We start from the raw sequence: 24,391 nt of genomic DNA on the forward strand, positions 1-24,391 counted from the left end.
TCCTTTCAGAATGAGAAAGGTATAGGCAATAGTTCGCCAGGCTAGCCATTTGCGGATTAACCACTCGATTATCACGTCAGTTTGCCGGTACTATAGCTAAAGACGACTCATCCAACTAAGCCTTAGGTAATCGTACATAACGAGAAGATCTAGAAGAGGCGCAAAAGCCGTGCTAGAAGTTCGTAATAGAATTCTAAACAGATACTCGTAGAAGAAATGATATCTGCTGTTTTTTGATACCGAGACAGTGCTTCGCCAATGCTTAAATCCAGCACTGAAAATTAAACTGTAATTCATTCTATCCATTCTGATATTATAAATGCGAAAGTGTGTCTGTCTGTCTGTCTGTCCACGGCCCAACAGTTTAACCAATTCTGACGAAATTCGGTACAGAGTTAGCTTATATCCCGGGGTTGGACATAAGCTACTTTTTATCCCGGAAAATCAAAGAATTTCCACGGGATTCCTAAAGACCCATCCGCTCAACCAATTTGCATGAAATTTGGTACCGAGGTAGCTTGCGTCCATGTTAGACATAGACAACTTTTTATCCCGGAAAGCCACGGGATCTTCAAAAACCTATATCCACGCAGACGAAGTCGTGGGCATCCTCTAGTATTATCTAAATACGTCTGTTTTTACAATAACGGTCACTAATCTTATTTAAATCTATTAAAATTTGCTGCTACGATATTTTTATGATTTACATCATAAAAAATTTAATCATCAGATTATGTAAAATTGTGCACTAACGTAGAAGACACGGAATGTCATCCGTGTGAACTGGCCTTTATTCTAAATGATAATAATAATGCCATTTATACCCATCGCGTGTCAAAGGATAAGTAGGTACGTCCTTGGCGTGCTTCTGGGATTCGTAATCAAGACATGCGACAGCGTGTCTCGCCAAGTTCGATTCTAATAAGAACGGCGGCACGCTGACAATGTATATTACACGAACCATTTCGAGCTACTTTTGACCCCCCCATAACTCAGAAACTATTGAACCTACATATTTGTAATTTTGCATATCTATTAAGACCCCTTTAAACGCTTAGAATCCAAAATTTCATGAAAAAATCTTTTATCGATATTAAGTTATTAAGGTCTGAAAAGTGCCATTTTTAACACTCACTCACTCACTCATCACTCACTCATCAAAAACCTAACCTACTTCCAGGTGACTTAGAAACTTCAAATTTGGTATAGTGATAGGTAATTAGGTGTATACAAAGGAAAAAATCAGAAAATAGCAAATTATGTTTTAATATGTCATATATTATATGACAAAGTTATTGGTGTGGCTAGTAGAACAGCAAGTATGGATCGAGGTGCACATTTTAAGTTTGTAAAACTGTGTAACGTTGGTTCGTTGATCCGTTGCTCCATTGCGACGTGATTGAAGAACAAACAAATACTTGCTCTTTAATATGGGTAGTAATGGGTGATTTACTTCCAAAGCAAGGAACATAACATTATTTTTTTTTTTTTTTTTTATTTAAAGGTTTACTAGCGATTTAACATAAACTTAATAACTATAATAAATACATTGGTTTTTCTATCATGCTCAACTATTTTAAATCATTTAAAAGTAAACACTTCATATATACTAGTGACCTGCCTCGGTTTTGCTTGGTTTCACACGGACAGGTAGTACAATACAAACTATTCACAGAGTTGATTTTCCGTTGTATGTTTTAAGTGGTCTAATTGTGTATTTATTTGTAAGGGGTAATCTCAGAAGATAAAAGTTATGTACCTAAAGGTTAGGTATACTATATCTGACATACTGTACTTATTATCAAGACATGCGACAGCGTGTCTCGCCAAGTTCGATTCTAATAAGAACGGCGGCACGCTGACAATGTATATTACACGAACCATTTCGAGCTACTTTTGACCCCCCCATAACTCAGAAACTATTGAACCTACATATTTGTAATTTTGCATATCTATTAAGACCCCTTTAAACGCTTAGAATCCAAAATTTCATGAAAAAATCTTTTATCGATATTAAGTTATTAAGGTCTGAAAAGTGCCATTTTTAACACTCACTCACTCACTCATCACTCACTCATCAAAAACCTAACCTACTTCCAGGTGACTTAGAAACTTCAAATTTGGTATAGTGATAGGTAATTAGGTGTATACAAAGGAAAAAATCAGAAAATAGCAAATTATGTTTTAATATGTCATATATTATATGACAAAGTTATTGGTGTGGCTAGTAGAACAGCAAGTATGGATCGAGGTGCACATTTTAAGTTTGTAAAACTGTGTAACGTTGGTTCGTTGATCCGTTGCTCCATTGCGACGTGATTGAAGAACAAACAAATACTTGCTCTTTAATATGGGTAGTAATGGGTGATTTACTTCCAAAGCAAGGAACATAACATTATTTTTTTTTTTTTTTTAATTTAAAGGTTTACTAGCGATTTAACATAAACTTAATAACTATAATAAATACATTGGTTTTTCTATCATGCTCAACTATTTTAAATCATTTAAAAGTAAACACTTCATATATACTAGTGACCTGCCTCGGTTTTGCTTGGTTTCACACGGACAGGTAGTACAATACAAACTATTCACAGAGTTGATTTTCCGTTGTATGTTTTAAGTGGTCTAATTGTGTATTTATTTGTAAGGGGTAATCTCAGAAGATAAAAGTTATGTACCTAAAGGTTAGGTATACTATATCTGACATACTGTACTTATTATCAAGACATGCGACAGCGTGTCTCGCCAAGTTCGATTCTAATAAGAACGGCGGCACGCTGACAATGTATATTACACGAACCATTTCGAGCTACTTTTGACCCCCCCATAACTCAGAAACTATTGAACCTACATATTTGTAATTTTGCATATCTATTAAGACCCCTTTAAACGCTTAGAATCCAAAATTTCATGAAAAAATCTTTTATCGATATTAAGTTATTAAGGTCTGAAAAGTGCCATTTTTAACACTCACTCACTCACTCATCACTCACTCATCAAAAACCTAACCTACTTCCAGGTGACTTAGAAACTTCAAATTTGGTATAGTGATAGGTAATTAGGTGTATACAAAGGAAAAAATCAGAAAATAGCAAATTATGTTTTAATATGTCATATATTATATGACAAAGTTATTGGTGTGGCTAGTAGAACAGCAAGTATGGATCGAGGTGCACATTTTAAGTTTGTAAAACTGTGTAACGTTGGTTCGTTGATCCGTTGCTCCATTGCGACGTGATTGAAGAACAAACAAATACTTGCTCTTTAATATGGGTAGTAATGGGTGATTTACTTCCAAAGCAAGGAACATAACATTATTTTTTTTTTTTTTTTTTATTTAAAGGTTTACTAGCGATTTAACATAAACTTAATAACTATAATAAATACATTGGTTTTTCTATCATGCTCAACTATTTTAAATCATTTAAAAGTAAACACTTCATATATACTAGTGACCTGCCTCGGTTTTGCTTGGTTTCACACGGACAGGTAGTACAATACAAACTATTCACAGAGTTGATTTTCCGTTGTATGTTTTAAGTGGTCTAATTGTGTATTTATTTGTAAGGGGTAATCTCAGAAGATAAAAGTTATGTACCTAAAGGTTAGGTATACTATATCTGACATACTGTACTTATTAGTTAGGTACTATTGTACTCGTATTGAAAGTGAAATCACACCTGGTGTCTTGTCAAGGGAATCAAAACCTAATGGACCTAGAACATTATGAAAAGCAGGTAGCAATATTATCATAAAAACCAAGTAAAGGAAAAAATCTTAAAACTGTTAATTTGTGGTTAGGCTAACATCACAAAAAAAGTGTTATTTCTTGTACGATGGCGCAGAACCCATCGTGTGCGAGGTACTTGACTGGTTTATAATTTGTAAGGGGTAATCTTAGATGATAATATAAGTTATGTATCTAAAGGTAAGATATATTATGGTATACCTAATAATTACTAGTTACTATAATTTTCGTAAAAATATTCGTAAAATTATTCTCGGTTATGCACAATGAAACGCATAAAAAAGCAGGAACCTTTGAAACAATAACAAACAATTATAGTGCACATGTTGAAGTCCCATGCAGCCGTTACTGGTCAGCTGAAGTGACTCGACATAACATTTTGCTTTGCTTGCATAAATTATTATATTTTAAAATTGTATCTTGAAGCTCAAAAACAATTACTGATTAATATTATTTATACTTAGGTACTATTTGTTATATTATCAACTTAAGAAGTTATTATATTCCATAAAAAATATAAGAGCCAAAAAAAGATTAAATAAATTTTACCCGTGAAAATGTTACTTTAAGACATATTATCAACTAGCTGTGCCCGCGACTTCGTTCGCGTGGACTTTTCGGGCAGCGTGATTCTTTAAATTGACATAACTTTTTTATTTATAAACCGATTGACATGAAATAAACATTAAATGTTAAGTGAAGCTTACTACAATATATTAGTGAAAACCGTATCTAAATCGAATAAGCCGTTTCTGATATTAGCGTGCACAAACACACAGACAAACAGACAAAAAAAAATTACAATTTCGGGTTCGGCATCGATATAATAACAACCCCTGCTACTTTTTTTTTATATATTTCCATTGTACAGACACCACTTTTCTACAATTTATTATATGTATAGATGTCATAAGTCACTTAATAAATCCAACCACGGATATACTATAATACATAATATAATACCCATGTCAAATTACAACTTTTTGTGCTAGTACCTACTACGGACAGACGGACGAACGGACGGATATTGGAAAACTATGTATAATAATATAAATCCTTGTTGCCTATGGAACCACAAAAAAAAGGTCGTTGTTTTGTTAGTAATTCTTGGCAATCAATGGTACCCTGTTAAACATTGTTTGGTGTATTGTTTGTTAATTTACTTGTTTTGCCAGATGTCAGATATCGCGATCCATAAGGCGCAAGGCACACCACCGGAATGGTGAGAGGATGCGCGCCAAGCGCACGCCTTTGCAGTCAAGACTGAAGTAAACAGGGTGACCCTCCAGCCGAAATATTTAAACAAAATTATACAGTCTAAGTGTAAAAAAACCGGCCAAGTGCGAGTCAGACTCGCGCACTGAGGGTTCCGTACTCGAGTATTTTTTCCAACATTTTGCACGATAAATCAAAAACTATCATACATAAAAATAAATAAAAATCTGTTTTAGAATGTACAGATAAAGCCCTTTCATACCCCATTTGGTATAGTTATTTTACTTTGAAAATTAAAACACATTTTAATTTTTTTTAAATGATGTGACACAGATTTTCTCAAATACTAAAAATACTTGAATGTAAAAATTACAATCTGTATTATTATTATTTATGAAGATGAATATACTGAACTTTATCCAACAAAAATGATGTAACCACAAATTCGGGGTTTTCAGATTTATTCCTGTACTTGTGCTATAAGACCTATTTACCTGCAAAATTTCATGTCTCTAGGTCAACGGGAAGAACCCTATAGGTTACTTGACAGACACGACGGACAGACAGACAGACAGACAGATAGACAGACAGACAGACAACAAAGTGATCCTATAAGGGTTCCGTTTTTACTTTTGAGGTACGGAACCCTAAAAATGAGAAAAATATTCATGCTTAGTTTAAAAAAAACTGTGCCTGTTTAAAACATCGAGATTTTCGCATAGTGGTCACTGGTCACTCTACTTTAGATCCCGGCAAAGAACCACCTCCACTCGAAGTGCAGTCTCTATTCTATTCATCACACCTCGACTCACCACGCTCGGTCTGCGCTGACCCTTAGTTGTAGACATTTGGCATAAAATAGAATTCATATTGTTACTAGTTCGTTTCAAGTTTGGATATTAAGAGTAGAGGCATTCAAGCTCGGGAACGTGGCGAGAGCTGCTTTATTTGCATTGCTTTTCTCAGATTTTCATGTTAATCTTAACATATAGATCCTAGTTAAATAAGAGTGAAAATAACCACAAAAACTCAACTCACGAGATCGTGTCATTATGTTCTATTATTGAGTTCGCGTCTCGATATTTTATTTTAATTTTAAAGAGGACTTCACTACTCAATTATTGTTAAATTACATAAGTTTAAAAATAATCTAAGTGTGTTCGTGGTATCCTGCGTTCCAGCAGCAGAGTCTTGGGAAGTACTAGTTATTAAGTTTATCTATTTTAACATGCTTGATTAAAATTTGCATTTTAGGAAATACAATCCATGTGCGTTCGTGGTATCCTGAGTTCCAGTAGCAGAGTGTTGGAAGGAAGTACCTAATAGTTATTAAGCCTATCTATTTTAACATTGCAAATTCATTAAATAAGTATAGCAGGTGTTTTACGAAATATTACTGCTTTAAATATAAATAATACTTTAAGTGTACCTACTATCTACCTACCTTAAATATTTTTTCTTGGTGTTCTTTTAAATTATTGTGATATTATTATTAATTATTTTACGAAATAATTATTTTCAAGTATGAGTCGTACAGTGCAGTTACTGGTTGGTGACTCAGTCATATTGCACGAAATAATTTCAATGCCTCCCGATGGAAGTTGTTTATTCCATTCGATTGCATTCTCACTATATAATTCTATTGATTCGCAATTAGCAAGTAGCGTGCGTGCGGCAATTGTCGATTATGTCTGTCAACACTGGCAAGATTTGAGCGCATGGACGTGCAACGAACACGGTGAGCCTTACGATTCTGTAGAACAATATCGTGCGAGTATGCTTCAATCGAATACCTATGGGGCTGTTTCTGAATTAAAGGCCGCAGAGAATTTGTATCCCATAAGGATCGAAGTGTACCACGATGGCAGCTTGCGTGGTATATTTGGTGAAGAGGGCCATCCTATAAAGCGTTTTCTCTTTTCGGGCAATCTATTGTCAGGACATTATTATTATTATTAGTGCCACTCTCAAGAAATACTTTTAAAAGCCTTAACTTTAAAAAGATCTGAAAGATAGTTAAGGTAAGTAAAGTTTTTAGACACCCTATTGGGTTAGGTACGGAAATCTGGTATTTTAGATGAAGTTCTTTCTAGGTTTGTTTCTATTATCGTGTTGTTTTAAAGTTTAATTCTGTGCAATATTTGTGAAGTAATTTTAATAAGTTCATGAAGAGAAATCAACTTCACAAAAAGTTATGATATCCCATCAAAAACATAAATGTGAAAAAAGTGCCAAGTTCGATAGAGAAAATGAGAGATTGTAAGCTTCGCCGATAAAAGGTAAGCTTCGCCGATAAAAGCATTGATATCTAAATAGGTGCCAAGTTCTTATAGGTCTTTATATCATTCCTACAAGAATGTACAAGAAACTTTGATCGTTTTAAAATATTATTTTATGTTATTGAGTACATATAACTTGGCAAGTTTTAAAAGTCAGTAAATCACATTTTACGTTTAACATAAAATTTAGTTTAAGCTTAAGAATGTATTGGCAAATATCAAAACTTGCCAAGTGTACTATATTTTATATTAAACATTAAATGTAATTAACCGACTATTAAAACTTGCCAAGTTATATGTACTCAATAACATAAAATAATATTTTAAAACGATCAAAGTTTCTTGTACATTCTTGTAGGAATGATATAAAGACCTATAAGAACTTGGCACCTATTTAGATATCAATGCTTTTATCGGCGAAGCTTACCTTTTATCGGCGAAGCTTACAATCTCTCATTTTCTCTATCGAACTTGGCACTTTTTTCACATTTATGTTTTTGATGGGATCAATGACCTTCTTGAAAGGCTTTGAAACTGCAAACTTAAAAATGATTATAAATAATACATATAATTATAGTATAATGTTAAGTGCACCTAAATCTACTTGAATAATAGAAAGTCAAGTGCGAGTTGGTCTCGCACATGAAGGGTTCCGTACCATCATACAATAATTAATTTCACTTTAATTTGTTTTGCCCTAGATCTCTTAGACCATAGAATAGTTATGTATGTATGTATATTTATTATGTTTATTAATATAATATTAAATATAAGTATATAAGTCTTTTAAAAATTCCTTGCGACTTGGTACTATCCAACACTAGCTTCTCCTTTCAGCAAAGGTTGCCTGGTAGAGATTGCTCCAAGCAATAAGGCCGCCTTTGCACACAATTGTTTTTTCTGTTTTCTTCTTTCTGTGTTGTGTTCCTTTACATGTGTGTTTTTTGTGCAATAAAGTGTTCTATCTATCTATTTCTTTGTTTAGAAAAAAAATTTAAATTCAACCGATTTTCTAATTCGAGCAAATGACTTTCCATCCTAAGTCCATTACGACTTTGTTTCTCTACTCCATATAAATAACAGCAGCTATGATAGAAACTTGTAAACACCCTATATATAGAAACTAGTGCAGGCAGCCGGTCTGTCGATCCGTCCGAGGCGATAATATTATGTTAAGGTCGACGCACATATTAGTAAAGTTGTCTTTAGATGTATTTTAAAACAAGAGACCTGCCCTGACTTCGTACGGGTAGGTACCGCAAAGAATCCATTTGCGGTTGTATGTATTTTTTTAGGGTTCCGTACCTCAAAAGGGAAAACGGACCCCTTATAGGATCACTTTGTTGTCTGTCTGTCTGTCCGTCCGACCGTCCGTCGTGTCTGTCAAGAAACTTATAGGGTACTTCCCGTTGTCCTAGAATCATGAATGGCAGGTAGGTAGGTCTTGTAGCACAAGTACAGGAATAAATCTGAAAACCGCGAATTTTTGGTTACATCATTAAAAAAAATTAAAATGTGTTTCAATTTTCAAAATAAGATAACTATACCAAGTGGGGTATCATATGAAAGAGTTTTACCCGTACATTCAAAAACAGATTTTTATTTATTTTTATTCATAATAGTTTTTGATTTATCGTGCAAAATGTTGGAAAAAATACCCGAGTACGGAACCCTCAGTACGCGAGTCTGACTCGCACTTGGCCGGTTTTTTATTTGAATTTTGAAAAGGTACCTAACTTGTCCGTCATGTTATGGGTGAATCTTGTAATACAAGCAAAATCTTGAGTTTTATTGCAGTTATAAAAAATTTAACAGGAACTAAATCATACTGTAGGTAGTAGATCAAATTGTCTCTATTATGCGCTGGCGCATCTCGGCCTTGACTCCATGACTTTTGACGCGCCAAAATGTCGGGTTGGTGCATAATTGGAAAGGCCACAGTGATTATCATCTCATCATAATAATCATATGGCTTATGATCTTGGACTAAATGCGACCACTGTAATTGGACACCTGTTTAGTATCGTAAGTGCTTTATGCTACAATGTTTGGTTCACCTACTTGCACGTGACTTAGGCTGAGATCTATAGCGGGTACATTGACTTTCCTCAGACTTAAGTTTCAGTAACCGAGTCATATCAGCTTTATAACGCTGTCTCGTCTTAATCCATACTTCCATACTAATATTATAGATGCGAAAGTATGTCTGTCTGTCTGCTACCTTTTCGCGGTCCAACATTTTAACCAATTTTGATGAAATTTTGTTCAGAGTTAGCTTACATCCCGGCATTACATAGGCTACTTTTTATCCCGGAAAATCAAAGAGTTCCCATGGGATTCTTAAAAGCCCATCTGTTTAACCGATTTATGTGAAATCTGATACAGAAGTAGCTTGCATTCCGGAAATTAACATTAGCTGGCATTTATCCTGGAAAATCAAAGAATTCCCACAGGATTAAAAAAAAAAACTACATCCACGCAGACGAAGTCGCGGGCATGATCTAGTAGTGTCATAAGTTTGAGCAAAGTCAAAGTCGACTCTATGGTTTGTCTTAGTACCCATTTAACTTCAGCGTATGTACCTATCTGTGAGGATATGTATCTGTCTGTCTGTATATTCAGCAAGAGCGGTGATAGCCTAGTGGTTAAGAAATCGGCCTCCTTTTTAGGGGATCAGTTCGATTCCGGGCACACAACTCTAACTTTTCGGAGTCATGTGCGTTTTAAGCAATTAAAATATTACTTGCTTTAACGGTATTTTGTGCGTACTTGTATTTTGCGCGATTTTAAACTACTAGAGGAATACGCGATTCTCGTGTATTTAGATTTTTAAGAATTCCATGGGAGTTTCTGAGTTCCTGGTATAAATTGATATACATGACCTAAATTAATATGTCTTACAAAGTTACATACCTCAGTAAGAAATGGTTCGGTGCCAATGTTTTCATACCATCAATCAGCTCTAATAAAACAATTCGTATTTCACGGACGTTTGGTTGGATGTGAACAAAAAACGTGTTAGTTTTGCATTAGATCAGTGTTTTTTTTTTGGCCATTATAATATTATATCTGACCTCTACAATCGGAATCTGTGGTTCAAGTAGCTTTACGTCAACAGGTATTACATATTTATTATTACATTGTTATTCGTATTACAATATAATCTAATAATACAATAACAAGCTGTGATAGCCTAGTGGTTAGGACGTCCGGCTCCTAATCGGAGATTTGCGGTTCGATTACAGGGATGTACCTTTAACTTTTCGGACTGATGTGCGTATTAAGTACTTAATTAAATATCACATGCTTTAACGGTGAAGGAAAACTTCTTGAAAAAACCGGCCAAGTGCGAGTCGGACTCGCGCACCGAGGGTTCCGTAGGCACTCGGGTATTTTTTTCGACATTTTCGACTTACCCAAGTAGGTACGCAACCCTCAGTGCGCGAGTCTGACTCGCACTTGGCCGGTTTTTTGTTTACAAGGATTTTTTAATTTTCCGCGACCAAAATTAGCTTATGTCCTTCTTCGGGGTATCCTCTGTACCAAATTTTGTCAAAATTGGTCAAAGTTTGGGCCGTGAAAAGCTTGCAAATACACAGACAGACACACTTTCGCATTGATAATATTAGAATGGTTTATCAATGTAACATGTTTCCTGGCGCAACAAATCAAACAAAATATTTAGGTTATCTCAGAAATTATCTCATCTACATGACCTACATTTCTCCCAGATAAGGATAATCCAGTGAAAATTTCTTATCAAACTGCACATTCTCAACGAATTTCATAACATCGTGAATCGAAGATAAAGTGTTTATTATGGTAGGTAGGTAGACACCTATTGTTATGTACCTACCTATTAGATAAAAATATTGAGTGTATATAACATAGCCACAAAAAACATTCATCAAAGTTTTACTTATTTTAATACCTAAACAAGTTCTAATTTTAAAAAAAACACGGTTAGCTTACGAAAAAATTAACTCAAAAGTAAAAAAAACCGCGATCAAACCGGGTCATACATTCACCATAGTGTTTATTTATTTTTTCAAAAAAATTATAGCCCGTGTCACTCGGGACGATGTATGCATTCTAACAATACTTCATAGATCAGCCTTTGTTCAGGCATTTTTGAAGTTATAGTGGAATACTCGTAAGGAAACACACATAGGTACATGTTGAAAACATGACACCCCTTCTCTTGGGCAGTTGCGTAAAAACCTAAAGTGCATTTTTTCTACTAAAATAGCGTTAATTAATACACTAATATCATTGCCACAATGACCTTAAACAGCTCTAACTGACCTTAAAATTCTTAACAGCATTCCTTTTGCTATGCATGATAATTATTATGGACTATTAGTTGCTAATGCAACAGATCGATTGAGATGATTATTATTGTATTATTTCTAACTAGATGGTGCCCACAACTTCATCTGTTTGGATTTGGTTTTTGATTTTCCGTGAAAAAAAAGTTGCTTATGTCAATTTCCGGGATGCAAGCTACCTACTGTACCTTTCATATAAATCGGTTAAACGGATGGACCTTTAAGAATCCCTTGGAAATTCTTTGATTTTCTGGGATAAAAAGTAGCCTATGTCCTTCCTGATTAGCTTTTTATTATGAGATTTTTTTAGAAAATGATGTCTTAGTTAGACATCATTTACCTACTTAGTTCTTGATGGTATGTAAAATATTTTCATGAACCAAGTACTTTGTGTCGTGAGGTGTGATCGTTAAATGAATCGTTGAATAATGTGCATTAGCAATTGAGTCATGGGCATGTACATGTATGTTACTGGAAACATTTTATTGTCATTTTGCATGTGCGGCGGTGGATTTCCCTAAGACTGAGGCCACACGATGCTTTTCGTTAGCGGTGCGGCGGCGCCTGAGCGGCTCCCCTGCGTCATTTATACTAGTAAATAAAATAGAAGTGTCTGTCTGTGGTTTCGAATTAACTACCTCATATTAAACTCATATGGTTATTTGAACTGTACCATAACTGTATCACACGTTTTTAAAATTTTTGTCTGTCGGTCTGTGTTTGAACGGGCAAAATTTATATTAATGAACCCAGAATTTTCACATCTTTCATTTCACACCCCACTCGATGCAATAGCAAATAAAAAAAATTTGGAGGCCCCCACTTTTTTTGATTTAACATCCGTTAGGTCAAATTTTTTCGCATAAAATATAGTCTGTGTCACCCGAACCTTTACTACGAATCAATTGACACCACATTCATCAAAATCGGTCCAGTAATTTAGGTGCTACGGTGGAACACACAGAATCTGAATACAAACATACATACATACTTACGCACATACATACATAGACTGCTAAAATCATAACCCTTCCTTTTGGCTTTGCCGTAGTCGAGTAAAAATTAACGATTCTCTCACAATTCAGATGATTTATGAGTAGATAGTACTTGACATAAGACACTTACTTAGAAATCGCATTGCTCTTCAGTGTTGCAACCAAGCTGCTTCGACCTCTCGGCCAGTGAAAGTGCAATTGTCAACATAACCCTATCCAATGTGTAAACAATACAGCTATCATACCTATTGGTGCAAGAAAACTAGCTCCATAAGTAGCCATACGTAATGTAAAACTAATTCTATAAATATACATAATATAAAATCCAGCTAAGTGCGAGTCATACTCGCGCACCTATGGTTCCGTACTCGGGTCTTTTTTCCGAATTTTGCACGATAAATCTACTCTTATGCATAAAAATAAATAAAAATCTGTTTTAGAATGTACAGGTAAAGCCCTTTTATATGATACCGCACTTGGTATAGTTATCTTACTTTGAAAATACAAATTTATTAGTTCATGAACACATTTTTAATTTTTTTAAAAGACTTTAGTCTTTAATCTCGACATCGAATGATACTCGATAAATTTTTTGTATCTAAGTTTAGTTTTAAATTAAGTTACATAAAGATTAGCGATTAATTAGAAGTATTTTGATAGTAAGAAATAAGAACTTCAACGCAATCTATTACACAATTTATCTAAAATTACTACGTCCGTAAAAATACGTCGCAGTACCATCATGTACACAAGTTTCAATCATTTTCAACAAACATTACATTGAGAATACTATCCAGTTACTCGACGTATTTAGTCATTAGTCAAAAATTAGGCTAGATCTAAATTCGTTGGTCTGTTGGTTGCTGGTATTAATAATATGAAGCTTCTGTTTTTTTGTTTCTACAAGTAAGTGGAACTATAAACATTGCAGAAAAGTATTTTAATTCATAGCTTAGACTCGTCTAATGGATACTACACCACAAAGCCGGTAATTCGCTAGGCCAGCTTAAGCTATAAGCTACCCGGCTCTACATCAGCTGCAATAAACGCAAGTCTGGGTATATTTTAAATTCAAATACAGCAAAAAAAAAGCAGAGGAATCGGGTAGCCCAGCCGATGGCTTCAAGCCAGCCATCGCTGGCTCTGATTTATAAATATGGCTTTTATATTCAAATAAACTTTCTACAAAGTACTTTCTAAAGAATCTACCACTGCACTGGTTCAGAATATCCGTCCCGAGAAGAACCAACAAAAACCCCAGAAACTCAATTAACAATATTGGTTGAATTTTATAAATAAGAATAATAAAATAGGTCGTTCAAATAAATAATGTATTTTAGATTAATATTAAAATTATTGAATCTCTGCACGCGACGATACTACAGCTACAAATTTTGTAATTCAGTTTGGGCGTATCGTTACAATTTATTGCATATTTCGGTTGCTTGATATTGGTAATTAATTTATAGCTTAAGGCGAATCTTCACAGTTGCTGTTGCGTAAGACACCTACGCACCCGTGTAAGGTTAACAGAGCTCTCTCCGTCACTTACTCCATACAATCGTAGTTCCCATTTCATTTGAATATTAAGCAACCAAAGTCCATGAAATTTTGCAGACATAGTCTAGAAAGTAATATCTGTGTCTGTGGTGTTTTAGATTTTTCTAAAAATATGTAGTTTTAAAATTACAGGGGCTCAAAGATTTGTATTTTTCTTTAAAAAAAGGCCCAACTTTGTGCTCGTTTTTCTAGACAACGAAGCAATTTAATGAAATTTGGAAAAACCACAGACCTAGAAAATTTAATGAATATTATGTAGTATAAAAATTATCGTTATATATTTTATATTGTTATAATTATGTGGGAACTACGAAAACCAGAAATTACACCCAGAAATCTTGAAAATTTCGTGCTGTCTCGATTTGTGCAAGCGGGGTGGTGAAGTGCGGGGGACGACACGTGAAACTGACAGAAACGGACAGTCTAAACACACGGGCCACATTTAGACTGCACCCAACTCCAAACTTGTCGATAGGTCTAACTAAATACACTGGTACATTTCAACTTGCGTTAGACGTATGCGTTACCTACTCAGACGTTGCCTGTAGATAAAAATATGTCTCATGTTTGCTGGCAATAGCGCATGCATCAAACCCTGCAAGTTGCAACTCTCTTGCAACCTATTCCTCACGCAATACGCACAGCTTTAATATTATAATTTTTGACAATGCATACTATATGTAATGCCATATCACAGGTCACTCTCTGATTTATTGCTAACAATTTACTTCCAAATGCAAAGAAATCTAAGTGTGTTGAATTCACACTGCCCAATACCAGGACCTTAAATGACATAAATTCATTGATAAATAATCATATGTTGAAAATAAAGGAGAACCCCGTGTTTCTCGGTATAATGTTAGATGCAAAGCTTCTATGGAACACCCACATATCAACACTTGATGGTAAACTCAGCTCTGCTGCTTACACTGTTAGAAAAATTCGACAGGTACTGACGTGGAAACTGCAAAAATTGTATATTTTGCTTATTTTCACTGTATTATGTCTTACGGACTCTTGCTATGAGATAAAGCGGTAGATATTGAGAAAAAAATGTATTACAGAAAAGGACAGGACGTGCAATTTATAATTTAAAACCGCGCGCTGCCATACAATAAAAATATAAGGAAATAAGTACCTTATCTATTATCTTATAGTAGCTTCTAAATATATTTACAACTAGCTAATGCCCGCAGCTTCGCTCGCGTGGATTTAGGTTTTTAAAAATCCCGATCCTTTCATTTCCCAGAACAAAAGTTGCCTCTCCGTAATAGCCCGTCCCCGGGATGCAACTTGTTTCTGTATCACGTAAGAATATTTAAACGGATTATCCTTTTCAAATCCCGGGGGATCACCAGGATTTAGGAATGCAATTTCTTACAGCATCAGGGTTGAGGTCAACGACAAAGTGTTTACTTGGTATAGATACCTTCAATATCAATTAATAATCGACACTTTTTAAATCCCATTAGCTTTAGTAGTCAGGTCCCCTGCAACATCAGGGTTGAGGAGTTGGAATCCAAATTTTTTATTGAACAATGTCGCAAACTTTCTTTATCGATTAAAAAAATTACCCAAAATTACGCAGTTAGGTTACCTGCCAAATTTCATGGTTTTGAGTCAACGGGAAGTACCCTAGAGGTTTTCTTGACACACACGACAGACAGAGAGATAGACAACAAAGTGATCCTATAAGAGTTCCGTTTTTCATTTTGAGGTACGAAACCCTAGAAAACGTAGGATCGGCATTCCGAACCAGTGGTAAATTTTTCTGACCATCCAAAAACACTTTGAAGTTTACCTAAAAGTTTACAGGAATAAAAATTTATCATTGTATTCCATTCCATTTCATTCTATTCCATTCTGTTCAAAGATAAATAGATAATAAAAATATTTGTCACCGAAACAATAATTTACGATACATCAACCAATATCAATTTAACTGATGACAATCTGACTATTACCAAAGTGAACGACTACTATAATATCTATTATATACGACTAACATAATATGTATTATAAATTGTGTGCCGTTTGCATTATCACTAGGTTCTCATTAAGTTTGTTTTATTTGGTTAAACTTTCTGGCATTTATATTGTTATGACGTTTAGTTGGCAAATAGTCTCTTTATTGGCTGAAACTCTAAAATTCAGCCAATCACAACAAAGAAAATATTGTAATAATGATTGATGCAGCTTTCTGTAATTGAAAACAAAATATTTGAGATTAACTTGAATGTGACAGTGTTTTCCGAATAGGGTTGCCAGAGGCCCCGTATTTTACTAGTTACCCCGTATTTCAGGATACAGAAACCTGTAATTATGAAAATAAAATACGGGGCAAATAAAACTAAATATTTTTAGGGTTCCGTAACTCAAAAGCAAAAAAGAACTCTTATAGGATCACTTCGTTGTCTGTCAGTCTGTCAGTCTTTCCGTCTGTCCGTCTGTCCATTTGTCCTTCTATCCGTCTGTCATGTGTTCATGAACAAATATTAGTATTTTCAATTTTCAAAGTAAGATAACTACATATATCAAGTGGGTTATCATATGAAAGGGCTTTACCTGTTCATTCTAAAACAGATTTTTATTTATTTTTATGCATATTTTTTTAATGCATAACAGTTTTTGATTTCTCGAGTAAAATGTCGGAAAAAATACCCGAATACGGAACCCTCGGTGCGTGGGTCTGACTCGCACTTGGCCGGTTTTTTACAAATTCAGCAGGAGCTGGCTGGCGAAATCCAACACTGACGTTATGTCCAGTAGAAAGAATATTTTTCTTTTGCGGCAATGCGTAGCCGAAACCCACTCGATATTGATCATGGTCGTAGCCAAGGCGGCGGGGCTTGGTTTGAGGATGTAAGCCTTTTTTTATACAAGTTAGCCCGTGACTTTAATCTTTTCTAGTGGTAAGTGATGATGCAGTCTAATTTCTTGGCCGTTAGGGCCATACTAACCATATAACTAGCCATGACCGAAGCCTCCCACCAGACCAGAAATTTCGAAATGGCGACTGCGCCTGGGAAGCCGTCAAAAACCTAAGCCTAAAATAATACTTACACTATTTCTTGCATTTGCTTACCAATTTTTTTTTGGAAATATATCAAACATTTCGCGCTCACTTCACTCGCGCTTTGAATTTCTATTACTTGGTGTAAGCCCCGCAATTTCGTTTGCATGAATTTAGATTTTTAAAAATTCCGTGGGGGATTTTCCGGGCTAAAAAGCCGCCTAAAAAAAATGTCTGGGATGCAAGTTACCTCTGAATAGTAAGTACCAAAATTTTGGTAAAGAAGATGGGCCGTGAAAGGGTAACAAATAGATAGGCAAATAGATATACTGTCGTATTCGTAATATTAGTATGGATAAGAAGCTTTAAAAATAAAATCTTGCTATGGCTACACTCGTTTCCCTTTCACTTTAATTTTTTCTGTATTGAACCAAAAACACTTACGCTCACTGCGCTCGCGCTTTTTTATTGTTGTATTTTATCTCACTGTCAAATTGAAAGGCGAAATTCCACTAACCAGGTAATTAGCCCATTAGTTGAGCGAATGTTTTTTTCCTCATGACAGGATTCAGTTCCGGCCCTAATAAAACCTCTCCCGCAATCGATTCCTGGCTACGGCCATAGTATTGATACTGTGAAGGTGGAATTACAAATTAAATGTAATTTTAAGTTGAAATGAGAAGATTGTATGCATGAAATGTATAACATTTTGCTTTACAACACTAAGAGTTTTTAAAAGCTATTTAAATAAATAAATCTTTTATTTAAAACCACATTGCAAACACAGTTCACCAATCAAGATACGGCAACATACAGAGAAAAATACAAAACTTATAAATAAACTGAAATATCTAAATAGGCTTTCCATGCATTTCAGAGAGAACCACCGCCTATATATATTCTTCAAATACTTCAAAATTTCAAATTTCTTCAAATCTAAACCCCGTATTTTTGATGGTGGTAGCCTGTAAATCAAAAAGAGCCAGGTGGCAACCCTACTTCGACCTAGACAGAATGAAAAATTGTTTTCATTACTCGGTATGCCTACTGCCATAGTGTGACAGAAAGTGTGACGGTAGTTGTGACCTCTGATTGGCCGACTCTCTTTCACTATTTGCTAAAATTGATGATTGCAACAACAATTTTTTCTTTTTTGTAATCGAAAACAGAACACGGACGTCAAACAGGTTGACTAATTGCAATCATTTCTGACCGGCTAACATTGTTCCGCTAGTGACTCAAACTCACTGTCGCAGCAAGAACATGGTAAATTCAGCCAATCACAGCAATTTGAAATTTGGTTATCACAAATGTACCGATCTAGGAACCGAGAATGCACGAACCAGGGCAGATAGAGATGAGAACAATAATATCATACGTAGGAAATCGACGGGGGATCGTTGGCAAGGATAGCCTTAAAGAAACATTACCTGCTGTTAGAGGGGTCTCTCCGTCACTCGCTCCATACAAAAGTAGTTCCAATTTCATTGGAAAATTAAGCAACCAAAGTCCATGTTTTGAAGGCCTGTGGTTTTCCAGATTTCTGTTAAAATATTCGGTTTCAAAGTTACGCGGTCTTAAAAATTCACATACAAATCTTTGAGCACTTGTCATTTTAAAACTACATATTTTTAGAAAAATCTAAAACACCCCAGGCACAGATATTAGTTTCTAGAATATGTCTGCAAAATTTCATGGACTTTGGTTGCTTAATATTCAAATGATAATGGAACTACGATTGTATGGAGTTAAGTGACGAAGAGAGCCCTGTTAAGAGGGCTCTCTCCGTCACTCGTTTCATACAATCGTAGTTCCAATTTCATTTGAATATTAAGTAACCAAAGTCCATGAAATTTTGCAGATATATTCTAGAAACTAATATCTATGTCTGTGGTTTTCCAGATTTCTGTTAAAATATTCGGTTTCAAAGTTACGCGGTCTTAAAAATTTTCATACAAATCTTTGAGCCCCTGTAATTTTAAAACTACATATTTTTAGAAAAATCTAAAACACCACAGACACAGATATTAGTTTCTAGAATATGTCTGCAAAATTTCATGGACTTTGGTTGCTTGATATTCAAATGAAATTGGAACTACGATTGTATGAAACGAGTGGAAACGAGTGACGGAGAGAGCCCTGTTAATGTGCAGCATTTCTTGTGAGAATTTTAATACCACCACTGATCTAAGATTAGTGGTAACTTTTTGCAATTTTGTCGCATATTATATTATTGTACCTACGTATATTTTTGTATTTTTTATTTTCATAATTGTTCTCCTTTCTTGATTATGGCATTATTTCGCCATTAATCCCGAGACATTTAACTTTGCCATTTTTAAATAGTAACTGTCCAAATATAATGTACCTACATGCCTTGCATTTTATCGATGCCTGTATTGCTAAATTCCATCGGCAATTCCTCTGGTGCTGTAAATGTTAATGGGCGGTGGTAATCACTTAACATCAGGTAACCCGCCTGCTCGTTTGCTCGCTATTTTTATTTAAAAAAAAACTAACAAAAAAAAATTTTTTTGCAGGTAAATAAATAGCGCACGAGAGAAACGGAGCGGGCGTGCGGATTATTGACCTACTCGCCAGTCAACCGGCGACCGGAACCATTATGCCTTATACATCCACAACAATCTAAACCGATAGACCTGACTCGAATAGCAACCGGAAGAACCGTTACTTAATTATGCCAATTTATTAACCTGCAACATGATGGAGGAGGTGACGACTCGCCCGAATGTCGAGTACATCCCCCCTCTCACGCCCAAGGCGAAGCAGAGGACTGGATCGACTACTTTTACGCAGATAACTAGCGATGATGCTAGCCTCCGAGTGAATGGATTCACCGATAGCCGGTCAGACATGGACTCTCTAAGTTCGATGCACTCTCTTGTCCTTAATACTAAGACACCAACAACAACGGTATTCGTAGCGGCAACCCAGCCAGAGCGATCCGCGAACACACCCAGCGCAGACGCACTCACGACGAACGGTCCACACGTGGTGACGATCAGAATCAACACGGATGCCGACAAGCCAAAAGCACCGAAAATCTCAAGCGTTCACCTCAAAAGCGACGTCGACTTCGATACTTTCAAACTGACAGAACCGACCAAGAAAAGCAGTTTAGTCAGAATAAACGTCGACGAAACCGACAGCCGGCCGAAAATTCTAGACAATGAAGACTTATCTAAAGTGGATAAGCCTCCGTACATTTACTGCAACTCGTACGTGAACACAATATCGAGTATGGTAATGTCGAGCGGCCAGTGCTCTCCGAGCGACACTTTAGATTCAGGGACGTGTAGCGACCTCGATGGCACTCCGCCGCCGCTCCCAAAAAAGAAGACGTCAAAATCCAGCTCCGCAAAGAAAGCCGTCTCCGTCACGGTAATTAGCTCGACACGGAATCAAAGCGAGGTCGATTTCGAAGATAACGACTCTAACATATCGTGTGATTCGCTAAATAGTAGCGAGTTAAATGGAAGCGTGCACGCCGACGAAAGTCACAGCGACGATGCGAGCAAAAAAGAAAAGAAACAGTCTTCCGAGGCGACGCTGCAAGCGTTAGCCAAAGCGAACAATAAAGACGGCAGCTTTCTACCTCAAGGTCTGCTGCGAGACATTAGAGATCGCTCAGCGAAACTGAACACGGTCGAAACCGAGAGTGAGTTGCAGATCGAGCCCACTGAGGAAGTGAGCCCGAGTATCAATGAAAATGCTTTATCGAAGGAAAGCGCACAGCTAACATCGTTCCGTTTAGTTTCCCAGCTCAATAGCGAGGTAAAGAAACATAGTGCGGAATGTTTGAAGAGCAGTGTGGAACCTATGAAAAATAATGTTGAATCCTATAGCAGCGGTTCCGTGTCTCTACCGGGAACTCTGAACAAAACTCCGCTGATCAGTGAGAGTACATACGAGGAACGAAAGCAATTGGATAAAATGAAGGAAGAACAATTGTATTACAGCAGTCACTATTTCGATACGGACAAATTTTACGATTTCCATTTAAACGAAAAACAGTTTGATGATGTGCCAGTGAAAAGTGTAAGTGAAACCAAAAGTGTGTGCAATGACCTCCCGGAAATGGAGTATTTCGCCGGTATCAAAGACTATAAAAACGAGGAGCTGCCGTCTACGATAAAAAGTTCAAAAGGGACGATTCGCGGTGTAAAAAACCGCGTTCGAGCCGGCATTGCGACATTCCTGCAAATACAAAGCACGACAAAGGTATTTATGAAGTTTTGTTTTATTTCCATAGTTTTAGTGTACCTAACAATAATAATACAACTAACGAGAGCAGTGATAACCTACTGGTTAAGAGGTCAGCCTTCCATTCAGAAGGTTGGAGGTTCGATCCCGGGCACGTAACTCTAATTTTTCGGAGCTATGTGCATTTTAAGCAATTAAATATCACTTGCTTTAACGGTAAAGAAAACATCATTACTAATTGGTTAGTATTCAAATGGGAACCAAACTACGTTTGTAAGGAGAGTCCGCTAGAGAAACTTCTCTTATTAGCTCTGAAGATCGGAACAATCGAAATTATCGGAATCAAAACTTCACTTCTAGTACTACAGGTCTCCACACACCTACCTACATAAAGTTAGTAGGTTTGAATACTTTACAAGTTCCTTATTGATCAAATATTTGCAATACCTTGAAACATCTAAGTCATTATTAATTCAAGAACATTTTCACAGACGTTGAAAGCCAAGATTACACCACAAAAAGCATGACAAGTCGTCCGTTGAAATCTCTTTCAACTTGTGGAGCAAGTAACGATTTCAGGTTAACTATCAAAAGATTACGAATCTGAAAGTTAGCGCCAGCTGTCTCATAGCTCATTAACTTTATCGTACATAGCCATGCTCGCCGCAAAAAGCCGCACGCACCGCAAAAATGACACCTATTTCAATTTTTTTGATAATTTAATGTATGGATTTAGATTTTTAAAAATCGCGTAGGTATTTCTCATAATCCTTTCTCTTTTAAGGGTTTATTACAGAGGAAATTTACAGAATCTCAAGTTTCTAGAACAAGCTATTAGAGCTTACGTTGATATGTCAGTCAGTTAGTTTATACTTTTATATGTAAAGATAACTACAAAATGCCCGGTCTTTACAAGCAGCGTCGCGAAGCTTTAATAGGCGCCATGCTTGGCTGCACGTTCACACTGTATATTATGTGATGCCACGCGCCATTGAGGCAATACTTATCGGCCGCATATACTTCCTGAGGCCGTTTAGTGGAAACTCAGTTAATGTCGTTTGCAGTAGTAGTTGATTATATGGGATATGCTGGAAGCGGATGTCAAAAGCAGCCGTAATTATTCGCGTGCGGTTCGTGCGTGAATGATTCTTGAGGTCATTAATTCCAGACCTGAAAAATGTATTTCGTGCGGTTCCTGCAGCTATGCGTCTAGTGTGCGAACATCTTTAATTCACGTACTGATTTTAGAGGTCACAGTCAAGCGTTTGAAAGCGTTTGCACGCAGCATAGTGTTTATTGTAGACATTTTAATGACTTTCGGGTGCATTATTATTGTAGCCGGTACTTACTATAATAGTTTTTGTACTGAGCAAGATCTTATACTGACCCAATTTAGGACAAAAGACCTAAAATTCAGCTAAAGGATAAATGACTTTTTTATTCCTAAAAAAATTACATAATTCCAATTTCAAATCCTTACCTAAATAAAATATGTAATTTAACATTTAAAAAAAACTCCCGACACAAAAACCTCTATAAGAAAACTAGAAAAGAGCTGATAACTTTCAAACGGCTGAACCAATTTTCTTCGATTATACCTAAGAACACTCCCAATCAAGCCACCTTTCAAACAAAAGAAAACTAAATTAAAATCGGTTCATTAGTTTAGGAGCTACGATGCCACAGACAGATACACAGATACACACGTCAAACTTATAACACCCTTCTTTTTGGGTTGGGGGTTAAAAATCTGCCAATCATTCAGATTTTATTGAATTATGCAGATTTCTATCCTATTGGGCTATAAATATACACTTTATTTCAATTCAGGTGTTCTTAATTCTTAATCTAAATAGCTATGATCATGGAGTCATAGCGTTGAATCCACCAATGAGTTTGTTATAGAAAAGCATAATGAGTCTTAATTTTATAGTTCTTTCTCTATTGAGAGATTGAAGATTTTTCTCAAAGGTCTTATATTATTTTCTCTTTAAATCTATTTGGTATTATGCTGAAACTTTCTTAACATACAGTTATTGAGATTTACCTGCCGAAACGTGTAACAGCCTCCTTGAATAGTTAAACCACAGTTTAACCTTGTACTTATACTTACTGTTGTTCCCAGTTTGGAAACTAAGCTGTAAGCCGTCATGGTTTATCCAAAACAATAGTACAAACAATGTACTAATGACAAGAATACTACAGCTAAATTACATTTATAATTATGAACGGGTGATCTGGTTATTACCAAAGGCGGCAGAACAAAGGCCGATTGTCATTCTAAGGGCTGATACAGACAGACGACTTTATTAATATTTGTATACATGACTTATCAACTGGTAAGTCATGTATGTAGTGATCTACTTAGTATTAGTAATAGTACTTAGATCACTGGTAGATATAGCACTATAGTACCTATAGTAGGAATACAAAGATGATTTGTATCAGGTTCACAGACGTCGAATTGGTCGTATTAATGTATTATATCATACTAGAGTATGCCCGCGATTCGTCCGCGTGGATTTAGGTTTTTAAAGATCCCGTGGGAACTGTTTGATTTTCCGGGATAAAAAGTTGCCTATTTCGATTACAGGGACGCAAGCTACTTCGGTACCAAATTTCCTATAGATCGGTTAAGCGGAAGCGGGTTTTTTGGAATTCCGTGGAAACTCTGATTTTCGGGATAAAAAGTAGCCTATGTCCGTCCCCGGGATATAAGCTTACCATGTACCAAACGTCAGAATCGGTTACACTGTTGGGCCGTGAAGGTAGCAGACAGACAGACACATTTTCGCATTTATAATATTAGTATGGATGAGTGATTCCTTCTATACACGCATAAAACGCTTTGGGTCAAGGAATGGTCGTGTACGCATGGCTAGGGTCTGGACCTTGTCTGCCAGCTCCTCAATTCTAGTATAGAAGACACTCCAATTTTATTTATTAGTATAGATAGTACGTTCAAGTGCATAACCGTAGGTATCTAGAAATGAATAAATATCTGGTTATTGAGTGCTATATTTATGCGT

At 35.9% G+C, this 24,391-nt stretch overlaps 1 protein-coding gene across 2 annotated transcripts in view; it reads left to right on the forward strand.

The window, feature by feature from the left end:
• LOC123876095 (glutaredoxin domain-containing cysteine-rich protein CG31559-like) overlaps positions 1 to 24,391 on the forward strand; it is a 101,652-nt gene that overhangs the window by 30,110 nt on the left and 47,151 nt on the right. Inside the window, exons 1-2 of one of the 2 annotated variants that reach the window (XM_045922231.1) lie at positions 16,187 to 16,199; positions 19,679 to 21,380. In XM_045922231.1, coding sequence (XP_045778187.1) covers positions 19,860 to 21,380 — 1,521 coding nt within the window. In that variant the 5' untranslated portion in view covers positions 16,187 to 16,199; positions 19,679 to 19,859. Of the gene's footprint in view, positions 1 to 16,186; positions 16,200 to 19,678; positions 21,381 to 24,391 lie in introns of those variants that run through there. The other variant, XM_045922230.1, reaches the window with a different exon arrangement.

This window comes from Maniola jurtina, chromosome 21 (assembly GCF_905333055.1).
Source record: "Maniola jurtina chromosome 21, ilManJurt1.1, whole genome shotgun sequence".
Taxonomy (NCBI): domain Eukaryota; kingdom Metazoa; phylum Arthropoda; class Insecta; order Lepidoptera; family Nymphalidae; genus Maniola; species Maniola jurtina.